Raw genomic sequence first — 18,930 nt, 5'->3', positions numbered from 1 at the left:
TTGCTAAAAGTGCTAGCTCTGCAATCACCAGTGTCCTAAGACTAATATTTTACAGGACTTCAGGAACCATTTTATATAGTTATCACCATGTGCTGCTCTTTAAAAAAAGAAAAAGCCATGCCAACATTTGTATAGCATGCAGAGACCCAAAGAACCCTATGTGGTGCTTCTTATTCTGGTTTGGGCTATGTAACAGCTTCTGATGGATGAAAACCAAGGAAGTAATTTTGCTTTACCAAATATCTCTCAATGAAAATGATCATTCTATTTGCTTAGAGGAAAAGAAAGGAGGTCCAGGGGATTTTTTTTCAATGATGTCTGTCTATTCACTTAATCTCTTACAAAATAAGCTTGCAAAAATCTGAGAGCTAATTGTGCCCACTCCCAGTATACACGTTTTATTTAAATACATCAATAAGCCACTCACCTGGGAAAAAACGATGTGACTTTAATACACAAACATATATATGTCTATATGATCTTTGCCCATATGAATATGATCTTATTTTTAAAAAACAGAAACAAGTGAATATTCAACTTTATACATTTAAACTTTCACTCAACCAAACATGAACACTTTCATATTTCTCATTGGAATCTCTATTACAATATAGCTTTTCTGATAAGGTTACATTAAAATATATTAAACTAGTTTGCTATTTTCAGACATGTATGCTATTTCTAATTCTCATAATCAAAACAAAACTTAGTCAATATTGTTTCATACATATAAAGGCCTTAGTAGTGCCTAAGAAGGGAAAATTTTGCATATGGGATACTTTATATTTTTTGGCACAATCACTAATCCTCGTTTTATTATGTTTGATAAATAATTGTCTTTTTAAAGGAGAAATGTAAAATGATTGATGTCTTTATTTGAATTATTCTAAGTATGAAATGAAATATGTTTTAGCATGATTAATTGCTATTTTTTTTAGCCTTTCAAATTGTGTGTGCTCATTAACTTTTCCAAGTTTCAACTGGAGCATTCATTGTTTTTATACAACTTTAAAACTGGTTTACAGCTGTTAGATATGTGACAAACAGTGTCCCTCATTTTCTTTTGCATTTTATGTTTATGCTTCATTTTGTATCACATTCAAAATGTGACATTTTGATTTCTACCAACTAGTTTCTGTTTCTATTATATTTTTATTTGTATCCAATTTTGAAATTGTCCATGAACAGGTACATGCATGTTCTAATTTATATTTTGTGTAGTATAATTTAGCTTTTGTTTCTTTTATTTTTGATGTTTGCTCACTTAATGTCTGAAATTTACATTAGTGTAGGATGTAAGGTAGGCATCAAAATGTGATTAATCTACATCCTTTGGGAAGCTGTTCTGTTTTTTTAAGTTTTTTTTCTAGTTTTCTGAAGTTAAAATACCTCTGTTAATTCCTATTAATCAATATATGTTTACTTGACTTTTTTCAAACAATCAATGTGTTTACTTCCTTTATGACTCCTTTTAATTAAATATTTACATTATTTTTACATTAATTTGGTATACATGATCTTTATACTCGTAGAGATTTTTGGCATTGTCAAAACTTTTATATACCTCAGTAAAATTTATATGAGTATTAGAATTTTCCCGTTTTTTTTTTTTCAAAGTTACCTATTTTTTTATTCCAGAATGGAATTTGAAACATATGATCTTTTTCCTGTTTTACTATATATAATTAAAATGCACACCTGCTGTCTTAATATACATATATTTAGTAAAATAATTACTGTAGTGAAGCAGATTAACATATTCACCTCACATAGTTACTTTTGTGTGTCTGCAATAAGAGCACGTAAACTCTACACTCTCAGCAAATTTCTAGTATAAAATTATTAACTATAGTCCTTATGCCATATACTGGATCTCTATATGTATTCATCTTACATAACTGTACTTTTGAACCCTTTGACCTACATCTCCAGATTTCTTCTCCCTTCCTGCTCCTGTAACCACGGTTGTACTCTATTTCTATGTATTCCCTTTTTTAAAGATTATTGAATATAAAAGGAGCATGATCTGGGCACAGTGGCTCACGCCTGTAATCCCAGCATTTTGGGAGACTGAGGTGCGTGAATCACCTGAGGCTGAGAGTTCAAGACCAGCCTGACCAACATGGAGAAACCCCGTCTCTACTAAAAATACAAAATTAGCTGGGCGTGGTGGCACATGCCTGTAATCCCAGCTACTTGGGAGGCTGAGGCAGGAGAACTGCCTGAACCCAGGAGGCGAAGGTTGCAGTGAGCCGAGATTGTGCCATTGCACTCCAGACTGGGCAACAAAAGCAAAAATTCCATCTCAAAAAAAAAAAAAAAGAAAAAAGGAGCATGCAGTATTTTTCTTTGCCTGGCATATTTCTCTTAGCATAGTACCCTCCAGGTTCATCTATATTGTTGCAAATGGCAGGATATCTTTTTTTAAAAGACTAAATAATATTCCTGTGTGTTATACATACATTTATACCACATATTAAGTATATAAATATATATACATACATTATATGTATATGTACACACTTATATGTATATATACATATATATACATGTGCCACAATTTCTTTATTCATTTATCCATCAACAGACACTGAAGATTTTTTCAAATCTTGGCTATTGTGAATAATGCTGAAATGAACATAGGAGCTCAGATAGCTTCATGTGGTGCAGATATTTTTTAGGGTGTATTTCTTATTTGCAATTATTGTCATCATGTAAAATCATTTAAACATGTTATCTATCCACATTTTCCTGTAATAAACCTGACGTGATCACATTTTAAAATATAATTTTTTTTTGAGATGGAGTCTCACTCTTGTCACCCAGCTATGCCAGGCTGAAGGGCAATAGCATCATCTCAACTCCCTGCAACCTCCACGTCCTGTGTTCCCAAGTAGCTGGGTTTACAAGCACCTGCCACCATACCCAGCTAATTTTTTTTTTTTGGTATTTTTAGTAGAGACGGGGTTTCACCGTATTGGCCAGGCTGGTCTAGAACTCTTGACCTCAGGTGAATTTTGACTTGTAGTTTTGGAGAGTACTTGTGCAGATTAGCTACCTGGGTATATTGCGTGATGCTGAGGTTTGAGGTGTCATTGATCCCATCACTTAGATAGTGAGCGCAGTACCCGACAGTTACTCTTTCAACCTTTGCCTCCCCCCTCCCTGCTTCCCTTCTCTAGTAGTCGCGGTGCCTACTGTTGCCATCTTTATCTCCAAGAGAACTCAATATTTAGCTCCTACCTACAAGTAACAACACGTTGTGTGTGGTTTTCTGTTCCTGTGTTAATTTGCTTAGGATAATGGCCTCCTGCTGCATCCAGGTTGCTAGAAAGGACAATATTTTATTCTTTTTTTATGATGGTGAAGTGGTTATTCAATCCACTGTTGATGGACATCTAGGTTGATTCCGTATCTTTGCTATTGTGAATAGTGCTGCAATGAATGTGCAAATACATGTGTCTTTCGGTAGAATGATTTATTTTCTTTTGGATATATACACAATAATGGCATTTATTTATCTTTTTGGATATATACACAATAATAGCATTGCTTGGTCAAATGATAGTTGTACTTTTTTTGAGAAATCTCCAAACTGCTTTCCACAGTGGCTGACCTTATTTGCATTCCTAGCAACAGTGAATAAGCATTCACTTTACTCTGTAGCCTTGCCTTGTTGTTTTTTCACTTTTATTAATCGTCATTCTGACTGGTGTGAGATGGTATCTCACTGTGATTTTGATTTGCATTTCTCTGATGATTAGTGATATGGAACATTTTTCACGTTTGTTGACTGCTTACATGTTTTCTTTGGAGAAGTTTGTCTTCATGTCTGTTGCCCGCATTTTAGAGGAGTTATTTGTTTTTTACTTGTTGAATTAAGTTTCCTTGTTTCTTTCTTTCTTTCTTTCTTTTTTGGCAGAGTCTAGCATTTTTGCCCAGGCTGGTGTGCAGTGATGCGATCTTGCCTCACCACAACCTTTGCCTCCTGGGTTCAAGTGATCCTGCTGCCTCAGCCTCCTGAGTAGCTGGAACTACAGGCATAGGCCACCATGCCTGCTTAATTTTTGTATTTTTAGTAGAGATGAGGTTTCACTATGTTGGTCGGGTTTGTCTTGAACTCCTGACCTCATGATCCACCTGCCTCAGTCTCCCAAAGTGCTGGAATTACAGGTATGAGCCACCTCACCCGGCTGAATTAAGTTTCTTATAGATTCTGGATATTAGAATTTTGTTGGATGCAGAATTTACAAATTTTTTTCCTCATTCTGTAGGTTGCCTGTTTACTGATAATTTCTTCTGCTGTGTAGAAGTTCTTTAATTTAATTAGGTCCCTCTTGTCAATCTGTATTTGTGTTGCAATTGTTTTTAAGGACTTATTCTGAAACTTTACTGAAATCTTTTATAAGTTCCAGGAGACTTTTGTCAGAGTCTTCACAGTTTTCTAAATATAGATTCATATCATCCGTGAACAAGGATAGTTTAACAACATCTTCTTTACCTATTTGAATGTCTTTTATTTCTTTCTCTTGCCTGATTGCTCTAGTTAGGACTTCCATATTTTAAAAAAATACATGATGAAATTTAAATTAATATTTCATTAAGAGTTCTGCCTCTATATTGATGAATTGGCCTAGGCTATAGATTTTACATTACATTTTATTTTTCAGATTTCATGGCAATTAAGAATATAATATAGGGAGAGTTGTTCTTACGTAACATTAATCAAATGTTTCCTTAATAGTTGAAATAGTTTTCTTTTAAATTAGCTTATATTTTCACCTTTAATTATAAACTATTCCTGAAAATATTTTAATTTCATTTTTCTCATTCTATCTTTGGACTCTCTCTTTATCTTTGATCTCTATTATAGGTTTATATTTTATATAAAATAGTCTACTGTTTTCAGCATTTTAGTCATAATATTACACATAAATTAACTTATAATGAATAATATTTATGGTCTGCACAATATCTGTAAGGCCCTGTTGGGTTCTGAAGGTAACATCTCCACACCTAGTAGTCCTGCTCCCGTATAGAAGATAATGAGGAAGGCAGTCAACTCTGCATGGGGCTCAGAGCAGACAGAGGCTGCTTTCTTTATTATACTAGGTAGAGATGTGTACATTTTACTGGTCATGTCAAACAAACAGATATTTACTTTCAAATTAATGATATAGTTCATCTCTTTTATTCTTATTAATGTTATTTTTTATTGTTTTCTTTTGTCCTACTATCAAGTTCATTAATTAACTTTTCCACATTATTGAATTAAATACTCAGGCTATTTTCTATTCTGTTTTATATAGAAATACAAAATTTGATGATGTTAATATTTCTAGGTGTTTGCAAAGTGTGCTATGTGCTATATAATTTGAAATATAGTATTCTTATTAATATTTTTTAAATACTCATTTTTCAAATACCTAAATTATATGGGGCTTAAAACCTAGATGATGGGTTGATGGGTGCGGCAAACCACCATGGCGCTGATAAACTTATGTAAAAAACCTGTATGTTTTGCACATGTATCCCAGAACTTAAAGTATAATATAAATAAATAAGTAAATAAAATAAACAAAAATAGTTATGATTTCTTTCACCTGAGTTTTTCAAGAACATGTTTTGGTGTTTGGTAAACAAATACCAAACACCAGAACACTTTCCTGTGTGCATTTGTGTGTGTGTGTGTGTGTGTGTATGTGTATGTGTGTTTTCCTAAGTTTATCTATAGATTTAATATAATCCCAGATAAAAATAAGAACAGTTCCTATGTTAATACAAATTAGCTGATTTTACAATTTCCCAGGGTAACTTCTAAATTGCTGTTAGTTCAAGTCATTTGAGATAGACACAAATACAGTTTTAACACAACCAAATATTGCATGTTCTCACTTACAAGTGGGAGCTAAATGATGAGAACACATGGACACATAGAGGGGAACAACGCATACTGGGCCATTCAGAGGGTAGAAGGAGAGAAAGGATCAGAAAAAATAACTCATGCATACTAGGCTTAATACTTGGGTGATGAAATAATCTGTACAACAAATCCCCATGACACAAGTTTACCTATGTTACAAACCTGCACTTATACTCTTGAAATTAAAATAAATCTTAAAAAATTATAATTTTGTTTGAGAAAGAAAATTTGGGGATGCTAGCCCTTTGCTACATACTACAAATGAGGAAATGTCTGCTGTTGTGAGTCATGTTATATAATTTGTTAGTTATAGAATCCCTGGTAGTTACATATCCCCCATCCTTGCCTGCTCTTCTGAAACAGAAAATATCCCTATTACCACTATATTTTCCTACATGTCATCCTCACTTTTCCCCTTTTGGTGAATTCATAATTGAATGGATTCCTCATCATTTTTCTTATCTCTCCCTTTCCTACTCTTCTTTTGTATTACTGATTAATTTTTTCCAACCAATAAAAAATTAAATGAAACAAACACAGGTTTAAGAGATTTAGTTGGGGAAATTCCTTTATAGGTCAGTTAATGAGGCTGGAGACAGTCTTCTGTCTGTGATAAAGGTCAGACATTTGTGAGAGTGAGGCCAGATGGATAACTGAAGAAGAGGCTCAAGATTGCAGGACAGTTCTATGAAGGTTTTGGTCCGTACAAGGATGAATTCTCAAGCTGAAGTCATCCCTTGGAAGAATGCCACATTTTGCAGCAAAGGGGCTTGTAAGGGTCCCATTACCATGCTCAGCCAGCCGTTTGATGAAAGTATGACCTTTGTGAGAATATGATTACAACTCCCAAAAGGAGGCTACTGAGACCTTTTTGTGGCCACCAACACTATGTCCTTGATGCAAAGATCTACTGCTCTATGTAGACTTATACAGCAGCTTCACGGTGTCTATGTTTTCTCTTCCTAAAGTGATGCTTAGAAGAGGAAGATTAGCAGAACAAAATACAACCCTTGTCATGTCACTGCATCTGATCTCTTGGTCACAACTGGCATTTATCCTCTTTCTCCCACACTATTTATTCAGACTTCCTCTCAACCTCAGATATTACCTTGGTAGATAATGGTGGCTTGTCTGGTGCTGTAATCCAAACATTCATTTGTGATGTGTCTGAACCCTGGGCAATCATATGCTTCTCAAATCAGGGTTGTCGCACCTGCCCATTTCAGTTATAATGGCCCAGCTGGGTATAGGAAGTACCTAAATGTATCACCTGGCTTCCACACATATGCCTTTTTGCCCTCATCATGTTACAAAAGCTATGATGGTGAATTAACTTCTCATCTGCTGGTCCATGGACACAATATCTAAAGAGATTCTTGCAATATTCCCTTGTAAAAGTGTGTCTTTTAAGGGAATCCATACCTCCAATTCTTCTAGAAGAAGAAGAGCACAAAGTCCTCCAGCTGGTAATTGGAAATTGTGGTAAATAGAAACTCTCCTGTTTCTATCTCTTGATTTCCAGACCCATATATCATTGTTATTTAAGATACAATACTACATAGATGTCTGTGATTTAATGCATATGCAGTCAATCTTCAGAATCCATGGATTCTGTTTCTGCAGATTTAACCAAGCACTGATCAAAAATATTCAAAACAAATAAATACAGCAATTCAAAATAACACAAACAAAAGACGTAGCATAACAATTTACCTAACATTTACATTGTAGTGTGTATTACAAGTAATCTAGAAAGAATTTCAAGTATAAAGAATGTCGTGAGTACATTATGTGCAAATATGACCCCATTTTATATAAAATGCTTAAGTAGCTACAGATTTCGGTACCAATCCCCTGAAGATACTGAGGGATGACTATATTGCATTCTAAAGGCTAGCATTCTGTCCTTTAGAATGCCACCTGCACACATGGGCTCAGCTGTGCTTTTTAGAAGACGCTTCATATATTAAATGACGATAGCTTCTTCTGGATGGTGCAGTATGTGATATGATCATTTGACACTATGGACATGGGTCCACTTCTGTCCATTTTTTGCTATCATGTGGACGACTTGATTTGATTTGCTATCGTATAGGATGCCGTACCTATAGAGGCATTCCATAAGCCTCGATGATACTACTGACTGACGTGCTGCTTTAAATAAAGGCAAAAATTCATAGATAGAGATAGTCATACTTTCAAAGAAAAATTACAGTCCCAGGATGTAAAAAGTAAGGTAGCCAACTTGCCATCGAGTGGCCATTGGTCTCTTGAGAAATACTACTCTATTAGGAGTTTAGCATTAAACTCTGACAAGTTGCTAACAGGCTGGGCACTCACGTGCATCAGTGACTAGATTCACAGTGATAAGTGGGCTAGATTCACATTTATTCTGTGGATCCCACATACAGTGTCCATCGGTTTCACCATGGCATTCCCTTCCTGTGCCCCTGTACCAGCATAGGAGAGGTCAAAAACAAAGACTGGTTCTTAGCAACAGTCTTAAGTAATGCTGTCTTCTTGGTTGCTCAGTTCCTTCTCTCTGGTGACACTCCCTGGTGAGCAGTGATCTATAATATAAAAATCTCACTCTTTATGGCCCCCTCTATGTTCATCCACACTTTTTTCGCCAAGACTTCCAAGTATCTTCTTACCTCCGGCCACTTTGTTTTGTATACAAGGTGTATGAACAGATGCATTGCTTGCAGCTTTGAAATTGTGAATACTTTTCTCTTTACTGTCAGTTGAGACCATGCTGAAATGGGATTGAAGGGCAGCGACCACCAGTTTTCATCTTGCACCCACATACTGAGATAGACAACTCGTAAACCAAGTGCAGGCCTTTTTCTCCACCTGCAGATGGTTGAATGTGATCTCTTGCTCTCCAGTGCAGCCCAAAGTATAAACTAGTGAAGGGTCATAATGAAACTGTTGGGTGAGAGGAGGGTCCGTGATATTCGCTCACATAGCTTACTTATTATGCCTCCCTTCTTGTTCTACCAAGGCTTAATCCAGATATACCTTTCCTACTTATAATGGTAAAATGCTGGACCTGACACAATTTATGATTTATGAGGTCTTACAAAACTGGACTCATAATGGGAACTTCTGTATACACTGTAACAGAGCACTATGAACAAACATTCTGTCTCTGCTAGGGCTGTTTCTTAAAAGGCGTATAATTTCTTGGTGCAGACAGATGGACTTGTTCTCAAATTAAAAAAAAAAATGTTGTGATGCTCTAATTGGGATTTGCTGTAAGCTCCATGTTGTATATTTTTCTGCTACAAATGACTCACCATAGTATCTGTTGAATTGTATGACCCAACCCATAGAGCTACCCACACTACAGCTTGGATCTTTCAAAAAGCCCTTTCCCAACCTGGGGCCCACTCAGAGTTGGCTGCCTTCCTTATTACTCACTGTATCATCCAGAGCAGGCTTAGTATGGCGAGGAATTCAGAGCACAGTAATATGTCTTTCAGTTTAAAGAGGAAGTCACAGCACGCTCTTGGCCTCTGGTCTCCTAAAAATGGATTAGGTTTCCAATTATTCATAGAATTTATCTCACTTTCTCTGGAGCTCATTTGTCTTACCGAGACAATCTTTTGCTTATCCTATCCAATTAGCATGGTTCCTCTGCTATAATTAATCATTATAATGTTAGTGGGATATTCAGGTTGTTCAGGTCTCTTTTGGCTATAACAGAAAGTGAGCCAGTTAACAGAGCCCTGGCACAGAACTGCAAGTAAATATTATTGCCTGTCCCAAGGGAATATGAACTTTTCCTGATGCTTTTTCTAAGTGAAATAGAAATCAGTCAAGAAATCAATGTGCAAATGCCATATACCTGAGGTCTTATCAATGTACACGAGCAATGATGTCAGGCCTGGGATCATAGCCTCTCCTACCAGGTTGCTCCTTTGTTGCACTTACGTAACAATCATTCCCAGGATTCACCCAGTGGCTGCAGAGGTCAGAGAAGTGAATTAAACAGAGATCTAATAGAGACCACATGACACCCCTGTAGCTTTTTATACTTTAGTTGTGGTATGGGCTGAACTGTGTCCCCTCAAATTTATATGTTACAGTCCTTTCTTTTTTTTTTTTTTAATAAAAGCATTTTTAAACTTTATTATTAACACTCAGGACATTAGGAATTTCCAGATTTTTTTCAGTAGCATTTGTAGAACCACTTTTGATAACAAATACAGTAGTTAGGAATATGCATCCAATTCAGAATGCATAATAATGTTTATCCTGAATTCTTTCAGGCTAAAGACAGGGCTGGCGCTGTGATGAGATATAGAACGAGAATCTACAAAAAACACTGTAACATGTTTGTTTTTTCCCAGAGGCTACATCCTCTTTTGCTGGAATACTTTATAAAAACATATTAAAAAGTAAGGCAACAACTCCAAACAGTCCAAGCTGTTTGCTCAACTCTTTTCCCAATTAGCTTTGCATGGGTGTATTGTTTAGTGTTTGTCTTTATTTCAAATGGTCCAAAAGGATGTTTTTCTCACATTTGTGAAACATCTGTGGTGTGTGTGTTCAATGATATATGCAACTAATACTGGTCAGGTACTGAAGCCTGTGATGTCCCAGTGCCTGTTTTCAAAGGATTCAAGACATTGATTTGGATTCCACATAAACTGATGCGTGAATCCAAAATTCCCTTTCCTACTGTGTTTATCACCTCTTCTTTTTTAACTCCTAATTTTAAAACTAAAGGAGTACCAGGACTACCTGGTTACTGGAAAGATGTTCACCCCAGTAAACAGAACTTTTATCAGGGACCTTTATAATTCATGGCCCCATTCCACGTGGACATTCAACTCAGGAAGATGTGCAAAAGAAAAAGATTTCAAATTACAGTCAAGTGATCCAGAGGAGGATGTTATACAAACTTATAAGGAAATGACAGTCTTTTTTTCCTTTACTATAAATACATTTAACAGCTTAGCAGAAAGACAAGCTAAATTTAAGATTGTTCACATTTGAAAATTGTATCATACTCTCTGCTAGTGATAAATAAGGAACTCCCAATAATGGAATTTTAACATAGCAATTTCATCAACAGATCTTTGAAGACCGATTTGTTTTTTAGTGAGGCTTAGAACAATGATTATGTTTGCAAAGTTCTGAGAAGTCCATCTACTGTCCAAACTTTGGATTGAAGTCCTTATTTTTTTTTTCCTTTACTTAGAGACAGGTATATACAGTGCTGTTGTAATAATGAAACAAATGTGAAATCTACTGTAAAGTTGCACAATACAGAAAACTGTGGCTCCATCTTCTACTACATAAATGTATGACTCCACAGGTTAGTAATGCTGTTGTCATTATTTTTGTTAAGTTGGAATTATTCCATCACGTCTAAGACCTCTCTTTAACTCTAGATCCTCCAATTTTTTCCACAATTCTTCACACTCCTTTTCTTTCTTTTTCTCATTGTATGTGGCTGTCAGCTCGTCAAACATGGTGCTGTTCATTTCCATAAATGCCTTCAACACATTGTACACTAACGCCACAATAGCCGGATTCCAATGTTCTTTCGAAATCCTATAAAGGCTGGAAAACATGATGGGAAGGATGACGTTAGAGTTTTCTTCTATCAAACTCATGATGTATTCATTATTCCAGTAATAGAGTGCTCTTTCTGCCACCTGAAAATGGGGGCTAGATACACACTTGGCAATTTGTTTCAACAAAGTTTCTTGGATTTTAACAAATTGTGAAGGTTCAATCACATCCAATATTTCTTCCAGTTCCCCAAGGAACATGACCTCTTTTTGACTACATGTTCTAGGCCAAAATTTCATTAACCCCCTAATAACTGGTTCTGTGAGTGAAGGATCTTTCTCCAGAAACTGTACTATACAATATGCCAGCTGTGCATGGAAGAGTGATAAGCTCCTGACAGTGTGTAAGGGGATCAGCACTTTCACCAGAAACTGTTTGTGTTCTGCCTTAAGAGGTAAAGCAAAGCCATTGATAATACTTCCTAATATTTCCAGCAGTTCAGCTACACCATTGAAATGTTCTGTTTCATAAACAAACCTTAGAAAAATATTGTTAATCTGTTTTCGGATAAATGCTCTAAGACCAAGAAACTTGCCATAAATTCTGTGTAAAACTGTTTTTAAGTAGTCCCATTCCCGAGGGTCTTCGCTGTCAAATAGCTCCAGAAGCTGTAATACAAATTTCTGATCTATATATTTTTTGGCAATGCTGGGTTGGAATTCTTGGCTTTCCAAAAATCGTATGAGAAATTCATATACAAGCTGTAAATGTGGCCACGATGCCTCAAGGGTAGGTTCATCTTCTTCTGGATCAAATTCATTGCTGTCGCTAGGAGGGAGAGTTCTGAATACATTGCAAGATACCATTCTAACTACTTCAGGGTAAGTCTGCTCTGTCAAACAGCCTCTGCTTATTGTAATGTAGTCCACCAGTTCATTAAGAGTGGAGCGCTTGTATTCTTTCATTTTAAGATCAGATAGCGTGTCCATGAAGTCAAAAATGACACAGCACTGCTGAAGTTTCTTGAGGAACAGTTCAGGCTGCTCTGAGGATGGAACGTCTTTTAGCAGCGGCAGAGGTGTTAACTCAATAGGCTTGCCTTGAGACCTAAACTGTGAGGAACTTTGCGACCTCTTCTGTCTGGCTTTTCTCACGGACTTCCGAGAAAATCCGTCTACTTTATCCACTGAAGGAGGAGTAGTTGGTGCTGAAGACATATCCCTACTTGAAGCTTCTGAGGAAGAATCCGAAGACGATCTGTGGCTTGGAGGGGCCGGAGACGGGCAAGGGGGCCGCAGCGAGGGCGGGCGGCGGGACCGGGACGTGCAGCGGGAGGTCCGGGAAGCTGCGGGGAGCCTGGGGCGACGGCTGTCCGGTACGGCGTCCCTCCGGTTCCGCGGCGGCGGAGCCTCTAGGCCTCACGGCCGGACCCGAACCTCAGCGCTCCGGCGGCGGCGGCGGCGGCGGCCTCACGATCCTCCCCCGCGGGCCCGTCCCATCAAATCGGCACCGACCCCGTTGTGGCTCCGCCGGTGGCTCCTCGCTCACATTCCTGACGGGCGGCGCCTCAGCTCGTTGCCCGGGACTGGCGGCGGCGACGTGGGGAGGGGGGAAGGGAGGGAGGAAGACTGGATCTGCAGCGGCAGCAAGAGAAGGGGACCGGAGGAGGAGGAGGAGCTGCAGGAGCTGGAGCCGCCGCTGCCAGAGCCACAGTTCGCTACCCGCGGTGGGTCGCAGTCAATGCCCCTTTCTCTCTCCTATTGTCAATATCACCGGGCGGCTGAGTCCATGGCACACGCGCAACCCTACACTCCTTTCGATAGCAAAGAATGTGATTTTATTTGGATAAAAGGCCTTCAAAGAGGTACGTAAAGTAAAATAAGATTCTAGGGTAGGTCCTAATACAGTATGAACGTTGTCCCTATAGGAAGAAGAGATCCAAACAGATATGTGGTACACAGAGAAAAGATTGTTTGAGGACAGAGATAGAAGATGGCCATCTGCAGGTCAAGGAGAGAGGCCTCAGAAGAAATCAAACCAGCTAACACATTGATGTTGAACTTTCAGCTTCATGATTGTGAAAAGGTAAATTTCTGCTGTTTGAGCAACTTGACCTGTGGTATTTTGTTATGGTAGCTCTAACAAACACACACAAGCCATGATAGTAAGTCTCTATCATTAGCCGTATCCATAAAATATGATGTGTGAGTTATCATTTTGGCTGGGGGAAGGGAGCCATTTCTATTCAGTGTTTCTCAGGGAGATAACTCTTATCCCAGAGGCCGATAAACTAATGTGGGATTTAAGCAAATTGTCAACTAAATCGATTCCAATTAAATATTTGGAAACTGAAGAAATAACCACTGAGTGGTTACTTAGACCCACTTAGTTGAATATCAGCCAAGTTCATATTGCAAGGATTACATTATTACCTTGCCCTTCTCAGCTCTGACTCTACCAGGAGGCCCAGGATGATGCTTTGGGGCTCTAGGTATCAATGCCCACTTAGACTCTATGTATAATAATATAAACTATCCGGATATGCCACCTTACTAGAGGGGTCTTCTACTCAGGGACACAGATCCTTCTTCAGTCCATGGTTGCTGGGTCTGGAAATAGGCTGAAGCCTGAGAACCGAATGAAGGAGTATGACTTTTTGTTTGGGTGCCTGCCATTAATCTCTTCTTCCTAGGTTCTTACCTGTTACCTCTTACTATGGGCGTGGGTCCACTTCTGTGTTTGGTAGATTGTTGTTGGCTACATGCCTACTTTGTTCTTAGAAACTTCATCCACGCTTTTTGAACCATTTTCTCAATTCTCTGTGCATCAAGCTTACCTATCTTTATGGTGTGACCTTATGGTTTCTGGTGTTCAGGCTCTCATCGCTAGGCTTCTTGGTGGCCTTGTCATTCCTTGAGTTTTAACAATTCCCACTTATGTAAATGCCTCTCCTTTCATTGGTTCTGATGTTTGGATAATTGCTGCTATTGAACTTCTTAGTGGTGCCACTTCCCCTATCACTGGTGCATTCCTGAAGGCCTTAGTGAATTGTGCATGCATTGAGCCTTCCTGTGGAACATAATCCTTGGGTGGCTTTTCTGGGTTTATATAATATTCCTATTTTAGCATTCCAAATTCCCTTAGCCTCTTTATTCTTTTGACACCACTTGCCTTAGATATGTTTCTTTTCTAGCCTTCTCGGAACCTCTCTAGTGGTAAATTTGCCCCATCCACTGGATTACATGCCAGATATCTCAAAAAATTCCCCTATTTCAGTGAATTAATATTTAATCTACATTTTGCCCTTCTTAATATGGCACCTTTATAATCCAATCAATTCATACGCTCTGGTTACCTACTGAAACACACTATTTCACTTTTGTAGCTCTGTTAGTGAATAATGTATTTCCTCCGTCATCAAGCCTAGCATATATTCAGTAATGTTATGTTGGGATTTAATCCTAGCTATTGGATTCTAGCTACTGGAGCTTGATGTCAGGAGAGGAGGTGGGGAAATCTTATTGGTGGGACACCTATTGACTTAACAAAGAGAAGTGTCTGCAGTATCTACCAACACTGGGTATGCTTTTGTTCTTACTAAGGAAGAAGCTGTCAGCTCTACAAGTTCTGAAGGTATTTACCCCTCTCATGTTGCAAGAGCACAGGAGTTTCCAACCACAGCCCTGATTTTAACATGACAGAGCTGCTTTGAGCATTTACATTTCACATGTAAATATCTCTGAAACTCTGTGACTCAAACTATTGATTCTTCAGCTTGTTGGGCCATCATCTGTTCTTTTACAGAGGATAAAGGGTCTAATATTTAGCTTATAACAATTAATGGTCTGGGCACGATGGCTCATACCTGTAATCCCAGCACTTTGGGAGGTGGAGGTCAGTGGATCACCTGAGGTCAGGAATTAGAGACTAGCCCGACAAATATGATGAAACTCCATCTCTACTACAAATACAAAGATTAGCTGGGTGTGCTGGTGGTGTGCACCTGTAGTACCAGCTACTCGGGAGACTGAGACAGGAGAATTCCTTGAACCCGGCAGGTGGAGGTAGCAGTGAGTTCAGATCACGCCATTGCACTCCAGCCTGGGCAACAGGGCAAGACTCCATCTCAAACAAATAAACAACAACAACAACAAAAACAATGTTCCACAGCAGGCATCAATTTGACATAATAATAATGAGTCTCATCCACCGCTTATGTAATAATCACTGCCCCATATTTTTCAAATGCCTAAACTATTGCACCCCAAGTGGCAGTTTCTCAAGCTAGATATTTTCTCAAGTCACCTGTGTACATGAGAATTCTTTAGCAATTTGGTCACCACCTTTTTCCAGAAGCTATCAGTCACTATGTACTACTGAGAATGGCATTTTATTGGCTTCCAGGTGTGAATGAATGAGTCAGTGCCAAATCCCTATCCTGTGGTCTATTTCCCTGGATCTTCTGAGAAGGAGGAAACAAAGATAGGAGTACATGTACAGGAGAGTTATACATGGAAATGACTGTGAAGAATAACCAGCTAAAATATAAAGAAGGCAGGCAGAGCCACCTAATACTAGTAGGTGTTCATCAGTGAAGGACAGGGGAAAGGAAGGAGAGTTGGATAGGAAGAAACACAGACTGCAACACAGTTTCAAAGCAGGTGCAGCCAGGCTGAAAGGGAGCCATGGGGCCCACATCTCCAATTGGTAGCATCTCATGTCTCACAGGAATGAAACTTTATTAGGCTGGGTCACTTCTAGCCATTGTCTGGGAGAAGCCTTCGGAAAGTGGGACCACAGTGTGAAAGTGGTGATGGATTCAGAAAGGCAGAAGCAGGGACCATCAATCAGTAGTAGCAGGAGATCTGAGAGGCATATTTTCATGGCTTTCCAAGATTCTGTCTAATGTTCAATAGAAAACTGTTTAAATTGGAGTGTCCTCCATTCTCCCAGAGTCCTTTATTCTCTTTTTTGATTAAAGACATTTTAGAGAAGCCCTACTAAGTTTTTTTCTACATACGTCCTACTTTGTCTTGACGAGAGATGCTATTGCATCATCCTTTCTCCTGTAGAGCTGGTCTCATTTTCAGACAGAAGTGTCCAGGTCCTAAACCGGCTTTTGTCTGGAAACCTGGCAAGGAATTACAACTTTTTGTTTTATTAACTTTCTTCAATCTTTAGAGAATCTATTTTTTATTTTCTTTTGTTAAACCAATTAACAGTAGTGCCTTTAAGGTCTGTTAACCTTCTCCATAGCTCTCTGCTGCCCAAACCCCCTGGCTGCTTCTCTGACCTTATTATACATTAAAATATTTGCCTCCCTTTGACTCTGAATGACCCACCCTATATATTTATCAAGTCCTATTATCATCATTGCTGTCAGTAAGGCCAGTTTTGCAATAGCATTTCCTCCATCAAGCCTGGCCAATAGACAAAAGTTAACTTCTTAGTGATGAGAGTAAAAAAAACTTTCTAGATCCTATTACATTACTGAAGATTTTTCAGATGGCATGTAGATAAAAATATTCAGGTAGTAGCTTGTTTTGAATATATTCCTTTTACTGTCCCTTTAGTGGCTATCTCTCTATTTTGTCCCTGACATCATCAAACTATGTTTATGTTCTCCACAGCTCTCTGCTGGTCAAGTCTCCTTGGCTACTACTCTGATCTTGTTATACTTAAAATATTTATGTCATTAAAATACTTTCTTGTTGATCTTAAGTAAGCAGGAGAGAAAAACTGAGTGAATTTATATGACAAATTATAATCAATTGATTGACAAATTCTTAAATTATGACTTTTCAAATGAAAAAGATAAATACGTAATGCTAAGTCAACTTGAAGTTATTGAGAATGTTAAAAAATATGATGCCTGAAGGATTCAGATTTAGACATGGTATTATATTTAGAAATACATATTCTGATGAATTATAAGATATCAGAAAGTGTCACCAACTATTTGAAAAGTAGTTTTTAAGTCCTGAATTGGTATATTCCTTAAGAGTCTCAGGGCCGGGCAAGCTGACCATTAGGTGAAGTGGATCATTACTCATTGCAGTATATTTGATCTATATTTACGAGTTTAGTGCCACTTGCTCAGTTGCTGCTTCTTGAGATTTAGTAACTTGCTGTCATAATATTAAAAGCTTATTTTTTAAAAAAATATTAAAGATAAGCACCTAAGAAGTTCATCAGAAGCAATTCACAAATGTGTCAATAGACAAAGAGATAAATGGTATCAAACTATATTGAACTTTCTATGACCCATTGGACTTTCTTTTTTTTTTCTTAATTGCATTTTAGGTTTTGGAGTACCTGTGAAGAATATGCAAGATTGTTGCATAGGTGAATACATGGCAGTGTGATTTGCTGCCTTCCTCCCCTTCACATATATCTGGCATTTCTCCCCATGCTATCTCTCCCCAACTCCCCACCCCCTGCTGTCCCTTCCCTATTTCCCCCCAACAGACCCCAGTGTGTAGTGCTCCCCTCCCTGTGTCCATGTGTTCTTATTGTTCAACACCCGCCTATGAGTGAGAACATGTGGTGTTTGATTTTGTGTTCTTGTGTCAGTTCGCTGAGAATGATGGTTTCCAGGTTCATCTATGTCCCTACAAAGGACGTGAACTCATCATTTTTGATGGCTGCATAATATTCCATGGTGTATATGTGCCACATTTTCCCTGTCCAGTCTATCATTGATGGGCATTTGGGTTGGTGCCAGGTCTTTGCTATTGTAAACAGTGCTGCAATGAACATTCGTGTGCATGTGCCCTTATAGTAGAACGATTTATAATCCTTTGACCCATTGGACTTTCTTTCGAGTTTTGTATCTTGGCCACAACTTATTTGGAGACATTGAGCAAGTCACAGTTACTTTTAACCCCCATTTTCTTATTTTAAGGTAGAGCTTCTTTTATGCCCCTTCATTCTACATCACTCTTTACTCGTTAGTTTTACTCCTCTTCCCACCCTTGCTGGTAAAAAGTATATAAGGGTATTGAAATTTAACTCTCCATCATCCAGTTTCAATCCAGTATATGCCATTTCATCTCTCAGCATATATTTACTGTTTTTATCTTCCGATTTTCATAAAATCTACTGACTGCCAGTCACTTTGTATATTGTATTACACACAGTTCCTTGTGATATGGAGCACCTTCTGATTTTGGTCTTTCCTATTGAAAAAGTTTTCACAAATCTAGCAGTACCTTCATACTTTAGTAAAAAATCAGCTGTTATATTATCAGATATTGTATAATCTATTTGTGAGATTTGTGAGATATGTTTTTAAAGGTTGTATTATGATCTTGTTTCAGTGATATAATAGGGACAGATTAACTTACGACAATAGATGGTACATCTTGCTTCACATTTCTCACAGACAATAACTCAGAGACCGTAGCTGCTGTATTAAGAGAATATTGATGTGCTAAGAGTAATTCACACACATTTTGCTGTGTGGAAAAAAAGTCACCTGT

General features: G+C 38.0%; 1 protein-coding gene across 1 annotated transcript; it reads right to left on the bottom strand.

Annotated features, from left to right (window-relative positions):
- Positions 1-10,397: 10,397 nt before the first annotated feature.
- LOC135269244 (serine/threonine-protein phosphatase 2A 56 kDa regulatory subunit epsilon isoform-like) lies at positions 10,398-12,678 on the bottom strand. Its single transcript, XM_064363097.1, has one exon. The coding sequence runs from the start codon at positions 12,664-12,666 to the stop codon at positions 11,278-11,280; it is 1,389 nt and encodes a 462-aa protein (XP_064219167.1). The 5' UTR covers positions 12,667-12,678; the 3' UTR covers positions 10,398-11,277.
- Between the last annotated feature and the right edge of the window lie 6,252 nt (positions 12,679-18,930).

Source organism: Aotus nancymaae, unplaced genomic scaffold (assembly GCF_030222135.1).
Source record: "Aotus nancymaae isolate 86718 unplaced genomic scaffold, 86718_ANA_hifiasm-v0.15.2.pri h1tg000051l, whole genome shotgun sequence".
Taxonomy (NCBI): Eukaryota; Metazoa; Chordata; class Mammalia; order Primates; family Aotidae; genus Aotus; species Aotus nancymaae.
This window is presented reverse-complemented; position numbering and strand designations above follow the sequence as displayed.